General features: G+C 36.9%; 5 protein-coding genes and 1 non-coding gene across 7 annotated transcripts; 1 reads left to right on the forward strand and 5 right to left on the reverse strand.

The window, feature by feature from the left end:
• Positions 1–313: 313 nt before the first annotated feature.
• LOC18030639 lies at positions 314–2441 on the reverse strand. 2 transcript variants are annotated; one of them, XM_006411877.2, is made up of 6 exons: positions 2015–2441; positions 1852–1890; positions 1486–1722; positions 1299–1385; positions 1027–1156; positions 314–932 (listed from the first exon to the last, which is right to left on the reverse strand). In XM_006411877.2, the coding sequence occupies exons 1-6, from the start codon at positions 2284–2286 to the stop codon at positions 462–464; spliced, it is 1236 nt and encodes a 411-aa protein (XP_006411940.1). In that variant the 5' UTR covers positions 2287–2441; the 3' UTR covers positions 314–461. The 2 variants fall into 2 exon arrangements, with proteins under 2 accessions (XP_006411940.1, XP_024005454.1); XM_024149686.1 differs by lacking the exon at positions 1852–1890.
• A 446-nt stretch (positions 2442–2887) lies between these two features.
• Positions 2888–5369, forward strand: LOC18030640 (nuclear pore complex protein NUP58). The gene is made up of 7 exons (XM_006411878.2): positions 2888–2998; positions 3074–3474; positions 3622–3736; positions 3838–4314; positions 4393–4867; positions 4975–5015; positions 5172–5369. The coding sequence occupies exons 2-7, from the start codon at positions 3170–3172 to the stop codon at positions 5208–5210; spliced, it is 1452 nt and encodes a 483-aa protein (XP_006411941.1). The 5' UTR covers positions 2888–2998; positions 3074–3169; the 3' UTR covers positions 5211–5369.
• Positions 5370–5775: 406 nt separating this feature from the next.
• LOC18030641 (methylesterase 9) lies at positions 5776–7067 on the reverse strand. The gene is made up of 3 exons (XM_006411879.2): positions 6630–7067; positions 6288–6425; positions 5776–6183 (listed from the first exon to the last, which is right to left on the reverse strand). The coding sequence occupies exons 1-3, from the start codon at positions 6981–6983 to the stop codon at positions 5902–5904; spliced, it is 774 nt and encodes a 257-aa protein (XP_006411942.1). The 5' UTR covers positions 6984–7067; the 3' UTR covers positions 5776–5901.
• A 1679-nt stretch (positions 7068–8746) lies between these two features.
• On the reverse strand, positions 8747–11068 carry LOC18030642 (L-ascorbate oxidase homolog). The gene is made up of 8 exons (XM_006411880.2): positions 10916–11068; positions 10705–10814; positions 10333–10603; positions 10143–10242; positions 9691–10036; positions 9240–9605; positions 9081–9159; positions 8747–8997 (listed from the first exon to the last, which is right to left on the reverse strand). Exons 1-8 carry the CDS (start codon positions 11066–11068, stop codon positions 8797–8799), a joined length of 1626 nt encoding a protein of 541 aa, XP_006411943.1. The 3' UTR covers positions 8747–8796.
• A 1412-nt stretch (positions 11069–12480) lies between these two features.
• On the reverse strand, positions 12481–14713 carry LOC18030643 (pentatricopeptide repeat-containing protein At4g37170). Its single transcript, XM_006411881.2, has one exon. It carries the CDS (start codon positions 14664–14666, stop codon positions 12582–12584), a length of 2085 nt encoding a protein of 694 aa, XP_006411944.1. The 5' UTR covers positions 14667–14713; the 3' UTR covers positions 12481–12581.
• Positions 14714–14807: 94 nt separating this feature from the next.
• TRNAE-UUC lies at positions 14808–14879 on the reverse strand. Its single transcript has one exon. It is a non-coding gene; the product is annotated as a tRNA-Glu (tRNA).
• Positions 14880–17609: the final 2730 nt, after the last annotated feature.

The following is a 17609-nucleotide window of genomic DNA, read 5'->3' on the forward strand; positions in this document are numbered from 1 at the left end:
TTGGTTTCAAATTATGTCCTTTTCAATGAGACAAAGCACGTATAATGCTTTCATTCTCCTTTTTGTGTTTATTTGATGATAAAATAGAGTTATGATTCTCTGTATTAAAAAGGTATGCCCTAAGTCCAAACGAATGGTTTAGCTTTTAATTTAATTTGAGGACTCGAGTTCTTTTAATGCGAGCGAGACATTGGTACCGCACTAATAGTAAAGTTGTAGCTTCTACAAATTCAAATTCAAATTCTGGTTTATTTGGAATTGGATCAATGCTTAGGGAACAAAATAATCGATGTCAAAAAAACAAATTTAGTTTGCAATTTAGGATTACTTAAATATTAAGGAGGATCATTCAAGAAACAAAAAGAGGATCATAGAGTTCAAACATAAAGAGATTACATAGATTTGGCTGAAAATAAAGGAAGCCAAAGCAGATGAGAACTTTAAAAGAGTTTCCATTTCACTCATGCTTGACTCTTACGACGCTGCCTCAGTCTTGCACCAATACTATTTGGGTCAACAGACATTTTTCTCTTTCCTCCCTTCTCTATGTTTGCAGAATAAGCTTCAACATCAACGATCACAGGAGTTGCTGGATCCAGATCCTTCTCCTTCACATTTGATGGCTTGAGATCACCTGAAACATGAACATCAGTCACTGAAGTTTGATTTTCCCCAGAAGACAAGAAGCTCATTGACTTTGTCGCTGAATCCGGATTCTCGTTTGTGCCTTCATCATCAAGATTATCGTCAATGTCTTCGTCCTGAAGGAGATCATCTTCTTCTGAAGATGCCTTTGCTTCTTTAGAAGACAGCGATCTCTTCGCAGAAGCTTCGGATGGAGCATCATCAGTTTCAGTGTCCTCACTTGTTCCTGACTCCTTGTTGGTTTGAATCAGATAATGCGCAACGGACTTGTACCCGAGCTTACATATCTGAAAAAGAAAAAGCCTCTAACTTTTGGAACTATCCGAGAAATCAAATGCGAGAGAATCTGTAGAAAGGGATAATAATCAAGATTGCTGCTACCTTCCTGTAAGCTAAGCCGGTTGGCATCCACCCTTTGCGTGTACGACATACACTGCAGTTGCAGATCCCGCGACAGCCAGGACAAATCCAGTCCGGATTTTCCAGAGTTTCAAGGACATGTTCTCCATATCTGTTCAATGACCACAACATTATCTATTCAACACCAATCCTCGTTTGGAAATAAGATCATCACTTGCTTATTGATTCTTATAAAAACAATGCTCAAACACACAGAAACAGATAAGGTGGGTTTCATAAGAAAGCTAATGTACCTCATGTACAAACAATCTCCGCAGAATTGACCCGTGACCGATGGGTGACATTTGCTGCATTGTGTACGATAACCGAGCGTTTTCTGCCTGTAAAATCCATATTGTAACCATTAAGTAAACTTGTCTCAGTCGTTAGACCTAAACCAACTCAAGCTTGCACTTTCTGAGATAAGGCAAGTTCACTAACCTGCACTGGTGGCAAGTCTTTCCGTTAACAGGATCATAAATCCGTTTCCCATTTTTGGCATAACCATCGACAAAAAGCTCCCAGCTTCGTTCTGTGTTACCTAGCAGTTTCTCATGCTCCTCAGTGTAAATCTCTGGCCTTTCACCTACTCCAAGCCACAAAGTCTCTTCTTTAGGTGCTTTGCCCTTCTTTCCTTCTGCTTCCTCGAAGTAGGTAACTGGCGTTACGTTCTTCAATCTGAAGACGATAGCAAAAGTAAAGTAGTAAACTTTGATATTCTACTAAAAATCCTAGCTTATTCCTGTTGGTTTCTGAACAAAACCCATTCAACGAAAAGAGAACCCAGAGATGGAAAACGATGATTACCTTGAGGATCGCCGAGTACCTGGCGTTTCCTTGTTCAATCTGACGAATTATACAAAAGAACAAAATTGATAAACCCTGATTTCTACTTAAAGAGCCTACATTTCTGTACAATCCCTAATTTTGGAAGCCAAATTGAACAAAGATCCTAAAGAGTGGAGGTTACCTTGAGGATCGTCTGGTGGAGACGGAAAGCTGAAGAGGAGGCGAATGATCTCGGGTCGTAGATTTAGCGTAATGCCTTTTGACGGGTCGGGTCTGAGACTTGAGGTTGAGTGAGAGATCCAAGATCCCGAGTTTCTTCATTCTCTGGAGATTCTCGTTGATCCTGTCTTGTCTGCATTTCTCGTAGATGGAGACGTTTGAGGTTCCTCCGATTGTTGGATTAGGGTTTATGTCGGGTACTGAAGATTTCGTCCTCGTTCTCAACACAGGCATTGTAGACTTGTGTGAGTGACACTCACTGATTCTGGTTTTCGAACTTCTCTCCTTTCCCTCCCTCTCTTGTTTTCTCTTTTTTTGTTCTGGAATAAGAAGAAGAAGAAGAAGAAGAAGAAGAAGAAGATATGTTTTTCTCCAAGGTGAGGGTTTTATTTTAGTGACTGAAGTGAAGATGAACAGAGCAACGTTTGGGATTTTTTTTTTTACTCTTTTAAATTTCAAAACGTTTTTTAAGTAAATGTACTCTTTTAATTGCTATTTGCTATAGCTGTTTGATTGGATGGGAGATGGAAAGCCATTTTTCTAATAGCTGTAAATTAGAGCTAATTTAGTATTAACATTTTTTCATAGCAATCAATGGGGTCCTCATGTGTACACATCAGTCAACACACACGCATTAAGAATGAAACAGATATAAACTAAAAAAGCAAACTTATCATAGGTTGATGTTTACTATTAGGGCCCTTAATATTATCAAAATACACTGTATATAAGATACAACTACATGATCCATGATGATCAACATAATATACACTTTATAATTAGATTTAAGGGAGAGAAACACATGAGCTCCTTAAAGAAACAGAACAAAACAATTCGACGAAATAACGGCTCTTGCTTACAGTTTGCGGCAAAATATTTAACAAGAACAACTGATAGTGAATATTTGCAATGGAGCCCTCCAGTTTATTAAGAAAGTGAAATATAGGTATTAAATACTAATTTCTATCTTTTTCTCTCCACTTATTCGAGTTTTTTTTAATTTTTTTTTCCTCTTTACAAGTTTTAACGAGGGGGCTTATGAATCTTTTTCTCGACTCAAAATCCTCGCCGGCGATTAGAAACCCTAGATTTCGATTCACCGTCGGTTTATCCCGCCATGTCGTTCAGTCTATTCTCTACCCCACAGCCACAGCAACAGCAGCAGCAGACGCCTCAGTCGCCGTTTCAGACTCAGCAAACGCCGTCGTTTCAGCCGCCGCAGAGCAGTTCCTTCTTCTCGCCGCAGCAAACGCCGTCGTTTCAGCCGCAACAGTTCTTGCAACAACAACAACAGCAAAATCAGCAGCAGCAGCAGCAAGTGCAGCAGCTGTTTTTGTTCACGAACGATAAAGCGCCGGCGAATTACAGTACCAAATGGGCCGATCTTCATCCAGATTCCCAGAAACTCCTCCTCCAGATTGAGTATGCTCTTCAATTCCTTTCCTTTTTCTCCCTTACATTCGATGAATCAAGAATCCTTTGATGCTGGTTATCGATGTATATGTTTGGCACCCTTCTCTAGATTCAGTTCCGTTGGTAAATTGATCTTCTTGTTTGCGTTATCCTTAGAGAGAAGATTTTGGAGTACAGAAGTGAAAGTCAGAGATTAGATCAATGCAGTCGACTTTATGATTCTTCTGTGTCCAGTGAAGGATTTGAGTTTGATGCAAGCCGCATTGTTCAGGTCTGTGGATGATTCCCTTCTATTGTTTGTTTCATATAGGAATTGATCTTATGGGTTATATCTCAGGCTTGTGTAAAAGTGTCTTCATTTAACATTTGTAGGAGCTTGGTGGGATTAACACTACCATGGACAGACAGAAAGCTGTTCTGCATGAGCTAATGGTGGTTGCTAAAGATATGCTGCGTAATGCAGAGATTGCGGTTCGTTCTTTCATGATGCTACAGCCGAGATTCCCTCATTCAAAACCAGTAGGATCTGTAAATGGTGGTTCTCAACCATCTCAGACGCAGGGAGCTAATCCAGCTCCAGCTTCCTCTGGTCAACAACAACAAACAATTACTTCTATTGTTCAAGTTTCTGATTTTTACCGTGGGATTCCAAAGAAACCCACAGCTTTTCTACAGCAAACTGTTGCAAGGTTTGAGAAGTATCTAGGCGAATGCCGCCAATGGGTTGAGGAGCTGGAGCAATTGCTTGCCTTGGATTCTGACAAGTATAATCGACACGCTTCCCTTTTAGAATCTCTTCCAAAAGTCATGTCTAATGTGCATGACTTCTTTGTTCATGTGGCTGCTAAGGTAACTTCTAATGATGAACCTCCATTGTAGAAACGCTTTTGAAGTTTTTGTAATCGGTTAGACTTTGTTTTTGTTCAGGTAGAGAATATTCACCAATACATTGAATCGATGAGAACAGCGTATCTTGCTGACCAGCGCCGGAGAGGAGAATGCAATGATCCCTTTCTTGAGGCTGATCGAAGGGAAACAGCAAAACAGGAAGCTGCTGCGAAAAGGGTCCATCCAACTCTGCATCTACCTGCGACTAGTGCGAGTACACAAACCTCTACCCAAGTTGCTGGGTTGATTGCTAGCTCAGCTGCTCCGGTGGCTTCAAATGCTCCACAAACATCTGCAGCGGTTTCAACACCAAACCCTTCTTCAGGAGCTGCTTTTTCGTTTCCTAACACACCTGCACCATCGTCTTCTCTCTTTGCTACACCACCTTCTGCTGCTCCTGCCTCTTCTTTGTTTGGACCATCCTCCACTCCCTCAATTTTTGCTTCTTCACCAGCTCCATCTTTGTTTGGCCAGCAAACTACATCAATTAGTGCCACGCCTTCACAGTTTCCAGGTACAAACTCATTATCTGTTACTCAAATTCTCATGCGATATACTCAGAGTTGGTATCAAGATTTGTTCTTGTCGTCATCTCAATCTCTGTCATCTGTTTCCCCTTAGGTGTTACGCCGGGTTCGGGAGCCAGCTTCGGTTCAATGACAGTAAGTACATCTTTCCGGTTTCAAACTCTCGTTTCCATCAGATATGTTTTGTTGTATCATTACGTTTCAATAGCTCAGGTTAACGACTGCATTCAATCCCCTGAACCACCCTGGAATATTGTTTGAAACTGAACTTCCTTTTCTCTTTCATTGCAGAAATCTTCAAGGCCAAAATCTCGAACTACACGACGTTAGCCACTGGCTCAACTGGGCCGGCACTTCACAAGTGTCACATGGGATATGACACAGGGCCCAGAATTATCAAGGGCCCATTGTAGTTTGTAAAACATTTTTTGTTTGTTTGCTTTGAATAATATTGAAAAAGAAATATTTATGCAAGAGGCTCAAATTGCAGGAAACAAATATTTCAGAATTTTTAAAAAAAAATTTGAGTAGAATCAAGAAAATTATATTTTTAGATATTGTAGTTTACATTTTTTATATTTCAGTTTTATTAACCAGAATTCTTTATAAAATATACAAATATTTTTTCTTTTACTAGTCTTATTTTGCACTCCAAAACTGTATATTATTAGGGCCTATTTAGTTTATTATCAGCACATGGCCTCAAATTTGTTTGAAATGGCGCTGTCTTAAGTTCCATCTCTCAGTCTGACCACATGTCATACATGCCTTGAAATCATAGTTTTCACTTGATGATTGAATGTTCATAAAAGCACAGCCACAAGACACAAAAGTGTATCTTATTACTCAGCTCATTTGAAAAATGTTATTGTTGTAGAAATGAGATTTTTTTTTTGCCTTTTCATCTCAGGAATCTTATTTGTATAATCATCCATCCCATGAAACATATATCATGGTGGTGTAAGTTGAAGTTTTTCTACATAGATATATGACAATAATGATCTCTCATTCTCAGGTTTGTTTATGCATATTTATCAGCAATCTTTAGAAGACGATCACAGAGTTCAAGTGGCTTGGAAAACATTGGCATATGATCTGCATCTTTGATCTCCATCACTTCTTTAACCGAAAAATTCTCGATAATCCATCGCTGGAAATCTTTGGTTAAACCCTTATCTTCCCCGCATATAATATACACACGAGTAACTGATCCATACCCTTCCTTGGTTAAGCTTTTTGTCCCCGTCAGATTACTAGTAACTGCCGGTCCAACTCTCACTAACATTTTGGCCAGTTCAAAATCCTGACAATCAACAAAAAGATTCATAAGAAAAAGGACAAAGAAAATTTCCAATTTGGGTATTGAAACAAAAAAAAAGAGAGAGAGCATGTTTTGGTTAGTCTTACTTCGACTGGAGAAAGTTGGTACATGTACTTGGCTAAGTACTTGGTTCCAAGAAGAATAGTTGTTAGAGGACGATCATGTGTTCCGTATGTCCCAAATTCCATATTCGACAGATCTTCTTCCGTAACACTCCCGAGAAACTGAATATGACTTTTACTAGAAAGTGTCCTTGTTTTTTGTTGATACCGGATAATTACCAATCATATAATTTGATTTTGACAAATAAAAGAAAAACCCTACAATTCCCAATATTTTAGTTATTTTGTTTATCGCTTTATTATTCTGACAATTTTTTTCCTCATTTTATCTAGATTCCGCAATGTTACCAATAGAAATAGATTTACCTTTTCGAAAGCGTAAGAAGGTGGATTGGTTGTGTCGGGCATGAAAGACGTTACGAAGACAGCAACTGAGATCTTACTAGGAAACATGTCAGCTGTAAGAGCAACCGATGGCCCTCCTAGGCTATGCGCAACGAGGATTGCCTTGCTCTCTGAGCCAAACGACTCAAGAACCTCGAGCAACGGTTTGGTGTAATCCTCAAGCGACTGAATCTCTTCCACTCTGCTCATGTTCACACCACAAGCCGTGAGATCAACAACTGTCACACGGTACCCTGAAGCTTCCAGCACCGGTTTGACCTTGTACCAGCACCACGCGCCGTGGCAACCTCCGTGAACAAGCACATATTGCTTCATATTCTCTCCCTAAATTGTGATATTTTTTTCTTCCTTCTTTTGTTGTGGTTGTGTTGTGTGGTTCTTCATTTATGGTTGGAGACAGTGTCTCATTGAATTGTCACTTTCAAATGTCTAATGATATCTTGGATACATTACACTTTACACCTCGTGTCTAAATTCTTTGGTTTTCCATCAAGGAAAACACAACTTGTTTTGTCTGTTTTTGACGAATTTTGTTAAATAATATTCACAAATCCAAGTTCAAAATTATGTTAGTCACAAAAATTAACATAGTGGAACCCACATTTTCTTTGAAAAAGTAGGTTTTGCATTATTTTCCATTATGATAGTATCGTAATGGAACATATATTCATTAAGATAGGCTTTGATATTTAAAAGGTTTAGATTTACAAAATAGGGTAAAAGTATCCCAACTATATATTTTTATCAGACATCCTTTAGAAAGTTGTCGGTGGGAACTTTTTTTTTTCAATTCTGACTAGGTTACGTTTACATTTTTGGATGATTTTATTACGGAAAAAAAGCAATAAACATATAACCTGTTTTGTGGAAAACTTTGGTTGATGCATGTTTCTTGTGCGGTTGTGTCAAGAAACTCTTCATAACCAAAACAAACCTTGGAATTTGAAACACGTCTGTATGTAATAATAATATACAAGTCTAAATGTAATTAATGACAAGTCTTTGAGATTCAAACCAAAAAGGTGAGATTCTTCTTCAGTTACGTGTTGGATTGATTTGAGTAAACCGATCATCGGTTTGGTATTCTTTTTTTTTCAAGTTCCATCGATGCCTTCAACTTGTTGTTTCTGATCCAAAGCTCTTTCACTTGGATGCGTAATTCAATTGGTCAGTAAATGCTCTCATAATAAAGACAATCTCATAGCACGAAAATATAGCTTTTTTTTTTTGTAACTTCCGTGAGACTTCTAGTGTTTATTTGCGTTTTTCTTCTTTTTTTCCGTTAGTGTTTTCTTTTTTTCTTAAATTTTTTTTTGTTGTTTGGTGTGTGGTGATGATGTGATGATGATTTATAAAACCTCTGTCTTTGTCTTATACTTTTTTTTGGATTTGGATTCATTGTCTTAGACTTTGAGTGACTTGTAATTCGTGGAATTCTCTCTGGCCACAGGAAGGAAAATTATAATATATATTTTATTCTCAATAAAAATAAAAATATTTGTCCGTTAACGAAACATCTTTTAATAGAAAATTTTTTTTTGTCCAAAGTGGAAAACATCTACAATAAGACTTCAAAGATTGTGAGATCTTAAATCCAGTGACCTCCCAGATCCAAACAATGCGTAAAGTTTGGAGCCTTTTCTAGTTATGAGGAAATCCATATATCTATTTCTGACATATTTCGTACTTTCGTAGTCAGAAAAAGCCATATGGACTTGAACAAAAAAAACTACTTTGAAATACATAATATTTGTAACAAATGATTAATCTTAGGTTTGAATTCTGTAGTCTAAATTAAAACAAGCATATATACAAAATTACAAACAGCATAAATAGTTTGGTATTTGATTGATCAGAAAGTTCTAGCTAGTATCAATTGTGGTTTAGATGCATGAACACAATCCGAATTTTAAGGGAGCAAAAAGAAACAAATCATAAGACAAAGAAGGTATTCCTTTGCTCTTTTTTGTCTGTTTATTAAAAATTTCAAATGACGTTTACGTTTTGACTACGTTTGTACTATTTTTCCCAACTCCCCTTTTAAAAGAAAAAAATCACACTCTTAATTGTGACCTATTACAATAATAAAAAAAAAATAACAATAATAATATATGTGAAAAAGAAACATCTAACGGGGGCGTTTGGCTAGGCCGCAATAAAGAGCGTTAAGAGGCGGTTCAGCTTCAGTGTAGAGAGACTTCTCATCGTTCCAAACACGAACATAGAGCTCTTGTCCTAAATATCTCCTCGACCATATCTGTGACCTTAGATTCCACATCCCTTTGTTATCCAACGACACCAATATGGTTGTCCACGATAACGGATATACCTACACACACACGATTGTCACTGATTAGATACAAACAGTATATTGTTTTGTTTCAGATAAAAATATATTTATTTATTTATTACCTGAAAAGTGTGTCTCGGAACAGCATCAACCAAGTTGTAACGTCTCCTCATGGTCACATTCCATGTCCCTGACCCGTATCTGGAAAAATAATCGATTCGGGTTAAATTAATGATGAATAACCGGACCCGGTTTGGTTTAACAGAGGGCAAAATGCTTACGCGACCGGATAGGCGCTAGTACCATCCATGTGCCAAGATTGAATTGATCTCTCGTCGTTTTGGAAAACGATTTCGACGAACTCATGAAGCTCAACGTCGATAACCGATGTACCAAACCGAGCTGGTCCGACTGTAGGAATACCTTTGATTGTCTTGAAATTGAACACGCCCGAAATGTTATACCAGTCAGCGAGTTTCAACGGCGTTGGTGGGTTAATGTACGATATTCGGTTTACAGTGTACCGAAGCTTCTTGTAGATCATCGTAGCCGCATTGGCGAGGACTATAGTTCGGTTTATCGGTATGGTACCGTAGTGAAATGATCCTTGTGGGTTTGGCCTTGCAGCATTTGCCGTCAAATTCATCCTAGATGGTTAAGATTAATGAAATTAAACCAAATCCCATCAAAACTGTACGGTTCGGTTTGGTTAAATTTTAGAATTTGTAATACCTGATGGTTCTTGCTTGTTTCATGGACCAATGGATATGGTAAGTAGGGCCAATGGGAAGCGGGCCAGATACAGCGTTTTTGGAGCCAAAGTAACGGAGACTCGCGGTTGTGTTAAGTATCGGTTTGGTAAACCGGGTCGAGGCCACGATGTAGTAATCTCTAACGGAAGCTTTTAAAGTGACCAGCACGGTCACGGACTGACCAACGTGGACGTCAAGCGACTCATAGCTCTCCTGAAGAGTGTGAGCGCCTTCTACTTCAATGAGGCTCATTGTGTGATTTTGTATTCTAAAGTTTATCGATGTTGCTATTCCAACATTCGATACCCGAAACTTGTATGTTTTGCCTAAAGATAGGTATAGTGAAATTTCCATCAAAAACTACTACGTAACAAGACAATGAGATGTTAAGAAACAAAAAAGGATCTTGACGGGTTAATGTGAAAATGTTACCTTTTTCACCGGTAAAGATTAAACCTTTAGCAACACCGTTGATGAGAAGAGCATTAGGAAGAGGTAGAGCATAGCCTGCGTTAAGCCGCTTTCGCAAATCCTAAGGTAATCACAAATTAGCATTAATTAGGATGTATTATATCTTGTGTTGGTAAGATCTTGGTTGGATGTATTGTGTGTTGGTACATACCTTGTGGCTCAATTTGAACCAGTCACTGACGAGGAGGGTGAAATCGCCATCGGGTGTAGGATAAGGAGTGGTAATAACGGGTCTCTGGTTAATGTTGAGAGCACCAAAAGCACCACTGGCTCGGTGCATTGACGTGGAAGCGAAGTAAGTGTAAGTGCCGATTTGGTCTTTAAGTTGAAACTGGTATGTCCAGTTCGAGTTTGGTTGAATCGGACAATTTGTTCCCAATACACCGTCTTGCCACGATGTCCTCCTCTGTTTCACTCCATTCCTGCACATTTTGTATAACGTATCTTTAGTTATACAATATAAATCCGCAAAATGAGTTTTATCCAAGTGTAGTTATAGCTCAATCGGATATATGGTATTTACCAGGTGATGAGGAAAGGTTCGTCGAGTTTGTTAATGAGATTAACAACAATGTTGTTGTTTGTAACAGCTTCAATCGCTGGACCAGGGAACTGTCCATTGATAAGAATAACCTACGTACATCGGCAAAATAATAGAAAATACATCAATTAATGTTAATTTATCATAACAACATTAAATCCAATTAAGAAGGTTAAAGAGTACATATTAATACCTGTTGAGGAACACCCAAAGGAGATCTTGTTCCATAAGTGACAGTCCAAGTGTAGAACAAATATGGGTCTTCTGCATTAACCAAAACAGAGCCCAACCAAAATAACAAGGTTCCTATGAATAATTTACATAGTAAGAGATTGGTCTGTTTCATTTTTTTGTAAGACGAATAGACTCTAATATCCTGATCTCCCTCACGAATCAAGATCAAGATTTAGATCTTTGTTTGTTTGCGAGTCGATGTTTGAGGTTTCACCAATGGACATCTTAAATAGATGTACGAAGTTAGAGAGAATAATTAAGTGTGAGTATTTTATTAAGTTTTGTCAGCGTGTACGGTGTGAATCCCCATGCATCACAATTCACACGGAAGCCTCTTCCATAGCTCTTTTGCGGCGTACTTTATGCAAATGCCTTGAAAACTTTTAAAATTAAATTTTACGCCATACATATTGAGATTTGTAATTATAATAGGAATGCGTACTAGAATTACTCATATTACCAAAGTTTTCTACATAATTAGTGTCGGTCACAATTATAACGAAACGTTCAGTCAAAAGAACGAGAAAAACAATTGCAACACAATATTTTGTTAGTAACAACATTTATTCAGCAATATATAAACTAAAATGAGCTGTAGAAATGATTGAAACATGCCATTGTTCCAGTAGTTGATGTTGTATTAGACAAAGCTTGTATTAGACAAGTTTGAAATTTTTATTAAACTATGTAGTGATCATGAACTCAAAACTACAAAGTTGATTTGCTACTTCGAACCCATGTCCGGTAGGGATTCACAGTGTCAAATGTACACAGATTCTTCGGCTTTAAGAAAAGACAAAAAAAAAAAACATAAAACTGTATGTAATTGATATGTGTTTTGAGAATTGACTTTGGGAGATATAAATTTAACAAAGTGAGGAAATGTAGATCTTGATCTATGATTAATTCCTTGTTCCCTCTAACATCAAATGCTTAAAATAAACACGTTGACTTAAGAAAACACACAGAGATTTCTATATACAATTAAGAAAAATCAGCGAATCACAATGACAAAATTAAGTTCTCAAATCTCAAACTAATTAGTAATATGGAGTGTGCTTTATATCTCACGAGATTCCAATTTGCATTAAATTTTTTTTATTTTCGTAACAAATAATTTAATGAAGGTGTAGTCAAACCCTGATGACTCGCGGAACCATGAGACATGGTGATGCATCCCTAGAAGAGATCACATCAGTGGAAGAGAAAGAAACTCTAATTAATCACACGTGAATTCGTTACCACTAAGCTCGCTTGTATACCATGTGAAATTATATCCCAATTAATGTATTTATACGACATAATAAGTATATAAAATACGCAATTCGTACTTGAATTAATACATCCATGTGTGTGTATGCTTCCTCAGTGCTCATCTTACGAAACTTGTCTTGAGACTACCAAATTTTATTAATGGACTCATCCTCTTTTTTGGAATTAGGAAGTTTCATATACTTTTGTTCCATAATAGTCTCTTTATTGTTGATTGACTATACATTAAAGTTCTACAAAACATTACTCTTATACATAGTACCGTATATACAAATTCTCTGACTAATTTGCAATTGTAATAGATATCTTAGTGGCTTAAAATGGATGTATCAGAAATAGATTTTCTCTTCTCGTTACCAATAGTCTCTACAAGAACAGTGTCCATTCTCAAAGCAATGGAACCGAGTAGAGTCTCTTACCGTTATTTTCCTCTTTGTGATCTTCGATATGAACTTAATAGCACTGTGACAATCCACACAAGACCTCAAATTCTTAAACACCTTAATCGCCGTTCCTTCAGGTGTCGATAAAATCGCAAATGCAACAGCGAGTTTCTCGCTATGATACACAAGATTCTCTTCTTTCTGTTCATCTTCTACATCGTGCAATACAAGATCCGTTGCGGGAACATACCCTTCTTCAATCATCTTCTTCCTCAATTCGGCCAAGAACTCAACTACTCGGTTGTACATTGGATGCGAAGTATCAGATGCTATGAATACGTGACGCTTCCGTTTGATCTCGGTCCAGCTTGAACCAGGACTCTTGGTGACTCCGATTTCTCGCATTCTCTTTCTCACTCTTCCTTCGTCCTCCCATTTTCCTGCTGCAGCATAGATGTTAGCCATAGTAACATAAGTGGCAGGATTTTCGGGTTCTATCTTGAACAGTTCTTGAGCCGCTTCCTCGGCTAGATCAACGTTTCCGTGAGTGCTGCACCCTCCGAGCACGGAAGCCCATAGAAACTTGTTTGGTTTCATCGGCATTTCACTAATGATGCCTTTCAACTGTTCGAATCTTCCAGACCGAGCTAATAGATCAACAAGACAAGTGTAATGATCATCTGTGTGCGATAACCCGTGTTTCTCTGTTATAGAATGGAAGTATTCGAGTCCCTTTTCGACCAACCCGGCATGAGTACAAGCGGAGAGGACGTTCACAAAGGTAATGTGATCAGGTTTGGTGCCAGATTCAAGGAGCAAGTCGAAGTACTTTAAGGCTTTTTCAGGCTCTCCGTTCTGGGCATACCCACCGATCAAAGAAGTCCAAGAAAATAAATCCGGTTTTGGACATCCATCCACTACGTGTTTTGCGCTCTGGATGTTTCCACATTTCGTGTACATGTCTACAAGAGAGCTTGATGCAAAAGAGTAGGGATCATACCCAATTCTTGTCATGTATCCATGAACTTGCTTCCCTAGCTCCTCTGTTGTGAGATCAGTGCAAGCGTTTAACACTCCAGCAAAAGTGTACTCATTGGGCCGTTCACAAGAACTGACCAACTCAGAAAACAAACAAAACCCTTCTCGCCATCTACGGGACTTGAAATACCTATCTATCATCGATGTCCACGAGACGACATCTTTGTCGACTATCTTATCAAAGATGTGTCTTGCTTCATCAATACAGCCACATTTTCCATACATATCCATCAAAGAACTCCATAGCACCTCATCTGAATCCAAACCAGCTCGAAAAATATGCCCATGAATTTCTTTTCCTCTACGGATACATGGAATCGCAGCAGCAGCAGCTACTGCGCTGGAAACTGTAAAAATGTTGGGTTTCGACTTCGGTGGCTTCTGCATCAAACTGTACATCACCAATGCATCTTCAGGCTGGTTTTTCTTCGCATACCCTGTAACCATAGCCGTCCACGAATAGCTATCTCTTTCAGGCATTTCATCAAACAGCTTTCTCGCTTCCTCAAGCAACCCAACCTCCGCATACCCATTTACCATTATATTCCACGAACACACATCCTTGTTCGGCATTTCGTCGAACAACTTCCGTGCGTCAATCAAGCTTCCACATTTCGCATACATTCCCAGAAGACGGTTGCATATGACGACACCAGGTACAAACCCAGAGTTCTTAATGTGTTCATGGACCTTCTTACCTTCTTCAAGCGCGCGTTTTTGGCTGCAAACTTGGATGAGATTGCAATAAGTAGAAGCAGGTGGTTTCTTGGCTCGACCCAGAAGATGAACAGCTTCTCCCAAAAGCTTCTGTGCACACAAAACATCAATGGCTTCACCAAATCTCTTATCTTTACATAATCGCTCGACAACACCAACGTCGTCTCGGTTCGATTTAAAGAACTTCTTCTCGGGAAACCGCTTCTGGATATCGATCTGAGAGGCATAAGAAGAAGATAGATTTCTCCTGAACATCAATCTACGAGAACTACTTAAATATCTTGCATTCAAATGATTCATCTTTACGAGGACATAAACGAAAAAAATCAAAGGCGGAAGAGTGGTGAAGATCTCGTCGCCGACAACATAACGCCAGAAGACTGAGAAGGTTCCAAAAGCTTTCTAAACCAATTTTTTAGTTAAAAAAATGAAAACAAAAAGCTCCGATGCCGGGAATCGAACCCGGGTCTCCTGGGTGAAAGCCAGATATCCTAACCGCTGGACGACATCGGATTTGTTATTGTGGAAACCAATAGTTTATATCTAAACAAACAAAAAAACCATCTTTGTTGGAATTACTTTTTGTTTTTCGTTTTATTAAAAAATGGAATCACTCTTTCAGTCCTCTCTCTTTGTTGAAGTAATTGGGTAGATGAAAAAAAAAAAAAAAAAAAAAAAGTCCTCTCTCTTTGTTGTTTGTCACGAGAAAACAGCATCTTATCTTTACAAGATCGAACTAAGACCATCCAAACATTCAACTTTTTAGTTGTACAGAATGAAAGAATCTTTAAAAGTACAAACATTGATTACCAATAATGTCTTCAGATATTATAAGTGATTAAAACATATGTGAAAGCCTAAGTGTTTCTTGGTTCAATTCTTAAATATTCAAACATATATAATTTCTTCAAGTTTATAATTTTTTCAAAGAAGGATTTTGTATTTTTGTGTTTGTAAGAAAAAAATATTTCAATAGCAAGAATCATTGAATCTAAGCTAATCTTAAAGAAATAATTAAAAATATAGGACAAAAAAACACTACTATTGTCCCCTTAATACTTATATAAAATAATTTGTCCCCCTAAGATTTCTACAAATATTTTAACCTCTTCTACCCTTTTAATTCAAATTTAACAATAAAAATTAAATTCTTAAAAGTAAAAAAAAAAATATTACTCTTACATTGTAGAAGCCGCCTCCTACCACCCATCTCCTTCATCGTAAAAAAAAAAGTTCAGAGAACTTCTCCTTCCTCTTTCACCGGAACTTCTTCTCTATCTCCGGTAAGTTCCGGCGAACAGCCGTCCTCCTCTAAGTTATGAAGAAAACGTGAAAGTTTGTAAGTTGAAAGAGGAGAAAAAACGCTAAATTGAGGAGGGGAAGAAAAAAAATGGCGACAGAATTCTCTAAATTGAAAAAAAAAAATTCAAAAATTAATTAGGAAATTAAATATTATAAAAAGGAAAGTAATATATTCTCCTAGATCTGCTCTTAGATTTTCGGAAATTCATTTAACTGAATTGTAGAATAGGTATTCTATAATTGTAGAATAAAGGGTTTCCGTAGAAATGAGATTCTACTAAGTTTGTAGAACAAAGAGTTTCCGTAGAAATCCAATTCTACTAAGATGTAGAACAAAGAGTGAACTATAGAAATATAATTCTACTAAACTGTAGAACAATGATAAATTTATAGAATACGGTTTCACAGCTTTTGTAGAACATAGAAGAAATGTAGAAAACTAATTCTATATTTTTAGTAGAAAACTAATGAAATAGTAGAAAGCCTATTCTATAATTTATATATTTATAGAATGCACTTTCTACTAATTTGGAAAATATTTGTAAAACAAATGTTTAAATTTTTTTAAAAAATATATTCTATTTCAGAAAGTATTCGTAATTCCCTTTTTTATTTTTCCAAAAATTTTTAGACTGTAAAACTATTTTTTTTTTAATTTTCGAAATCCTATAAAAGGGTATTTATGTCCAAAAGTGACTAAATTTGAAAAAGTCTTAAAGGAACAATATTACAGATTTTTTGTCTTATAAATATAATTGTCCCAATCTTAAACCTACAGAAATCCGGATTTTTTATCATTGAACTACAAATGGCCAATGATGATTCAAACTACAGTGAAAAGATTCAAATTAAGTTCTGCCAATTTTAAAGTGAATTCTTTAGCGATTGGACTCTCACCATTTTTTAAAAAACTTTATACATTATTTAACGACTAGTGACAATTATTTCAAATTTTAAGTTTTCTGATAGTATATGAAATCAATAATCAGATCAGCAGATTCACAATTAATAATCAGATCAGCAGATTCACAATTAATAATCAGATCATCGGATTCTTGCTTATTCACCAAAGAAATCATTGGATTCTCGCAGATTGGAATGAACAACTTTATCCTTAAATTAGATAGACACAGCAAAAGCTATCGTTGTTTAGCTAGAACTTGGTAAATGGTAAGGAATAAAAGAAAAAGAATGGAGAAGAAAAAAAACAAAAGCCTTCTGGACAAGTGTCGTGAAACCAACGAAAGAGAATCTTATCAATCAAATTCAACGGTATCAATATCTCGAGACGTTTCAGTTCCTCCTTCAAAATAAACGATTCCCGTGAAATATCTGGATTAGTTGGACACGTGTCATGCTATAGTTGGATACAAAGCCGTTTCTTTTTGTCCGTCCGTTAGATTCCTTGTGGTCTTTATTGTGTGTATAGGGCACTAGACATTTTACATGCTATTTGGTTATAGGAATGAAATATTATTTCAAAAATTCCAAATGATATTAATTTGAAAGAAAGTTGTGTTTGGCTAGCAGAAAAAAAGCGTCGAATAAAGTTGCTTTGCGTCGTGGGATCTTGTACATTGGATTATGCGAAAGATCCTTTTTGCTAATAGGTATGATGTCATGTCACGTTAGTTTTTTTTTTCTGCTAAATAAGTCACGTTAGTTTTGCATAGTAAGAAGCAAAATATATGAATAAATTAAAACCTTAGCTGTAGTGTTATTAGTGAGAAAGACTATAATTAATTGCATAGCATCGACTAGGTGCGACTAGGATACAACAAGCTATACTATAAGAAACAGTATCCATATTGAAATGCATAACTTGTTAATAAAATGCTAAAGAGATTAGAAAAATATTCGATAAAGAAAAGCAACTAAACCATTGAAAATCACTATAAACTTTTTTTTTGGGTTTGTTAACTAAAGCACTATAAATTTTAT

This window comes from Eutrema salsugineum, unplaced genomic scaffold (genome assembly GCF_000478725.1).
Source record: "Eutrema salsugineum unplaced genomic scaffold, Eutsalg1_0 scaffold_1, whole genome shotgun sequence".
NCBI lineage: Eukaryota > Viridiplantae > Streptophyta > Magnoliopsida > Brassicales > Brassicaceae > Eutrema > Eutrema salsugineum.

What these genes read in the sequence shown, in the direction of transcription:
- LOC18030639 (XM_006411877.2), bottom strand. Translation starts at nt 2,286, where the DNA reads ATGCCTGTGTTGAGAACGAGGACGAAATCTTCAGTACCCGACATAAAC. An exon ending in GGTACTCGGCGATCCTCAAG is followed by an intron (nt 1,723 to 1,851) that starts GTAATCATCGTT and finishes TATCGTCTTCAG; the next exon opens with ATTGAAGAACGTAACGCCAG. An exon ending in GGAGATTGTTTGTACATGAG is followed by an intron (nt 1,157 to 1,298) that starts GTACATTAGCTT and finishes GTCATTGAACAG; the next exon opens with ATATGGAGAACATGTCCTTG.
- LOC18030640 (XM_006411878.2), top strand. Translation starts at nt 3,170, where the DNA reads ATGTCGTTCAGTCTATTCTCTACCCCACAGCCACAGCAACAGCAGCAG. An exon ending in ATGCAAGCCGCATTGTTCAG is followed by an intron (nt 3,737 to 3,837) that starts GTCTGTGGATGA and finishes TAACATTTGTAG; the next exon opens with GAGCTTGGTGGGATTAACAC. An exon ending in TTGTTCATGTGGCTGCTAAG is followed by an intron (nt 4,315 to 4,392) that starts GTAACTTCTAAT and finishes GTTTTTGTTCAG; the next exon opens with GTAGAGAATATTCACCAATA.
- LOC18030641 (XM_006411879.2), bottom strand. Translation starts at nt 6,983, where the DNA reads ATGAAGCAATATGTGCTTGTTCACGGAGGTTGCCACGGCGCGTGGTGC. An exon ending in CTTCTTACGCTTTCGAAAAG is followed by an intron (nt 6,426 to 6,629) that starts GTAAATCTATTT and finishes AGTCATATTCAG; the next exon opens with TTTCTCGGGAGTGTTACGGA. An exon ending in ACCAACTTTCTCCAGTCGAA is followed by an intron (nt 6,184 to 6,287) that starts GTAAGACTAACC and finishes GTTGATTGTCAG; the next exon opens with GATTTTGAACTGGCCAAAAT.
- LOC18030642 (XM_006411880.2), bottom strand. Translation starts at nt 11,068, where the DNA reads ATGAAACAGACCAATCTCTTACTATGTAAATTATTCATAGGAACCTTG. An exon ending in AATCTTTACCGGTGAAAAAG is followed by an intron (nt 10,037 to 10,142) that starts GTAACATTTTCA and finishes ACCTATCTTTAG; the next exon opens with GCAAAACATACAAGTTTCGG. An exon ending in AAACAAGCAAGAACCATCAG is followed by an intron (nt 9,606 to 9,690) that starts GTATTACAAATT and finishes TTAACCATCTAG; the next exon opens with GATGAATTTGACGGCAAATG.
- LOC18030643 (XM_006411881.2), bottom strand. Translation starts at nt 14,666, where the DNA reads ATGAATCATTTGAATGCAAGATATTTAAGTAGTTCTCGTAGATTGATG.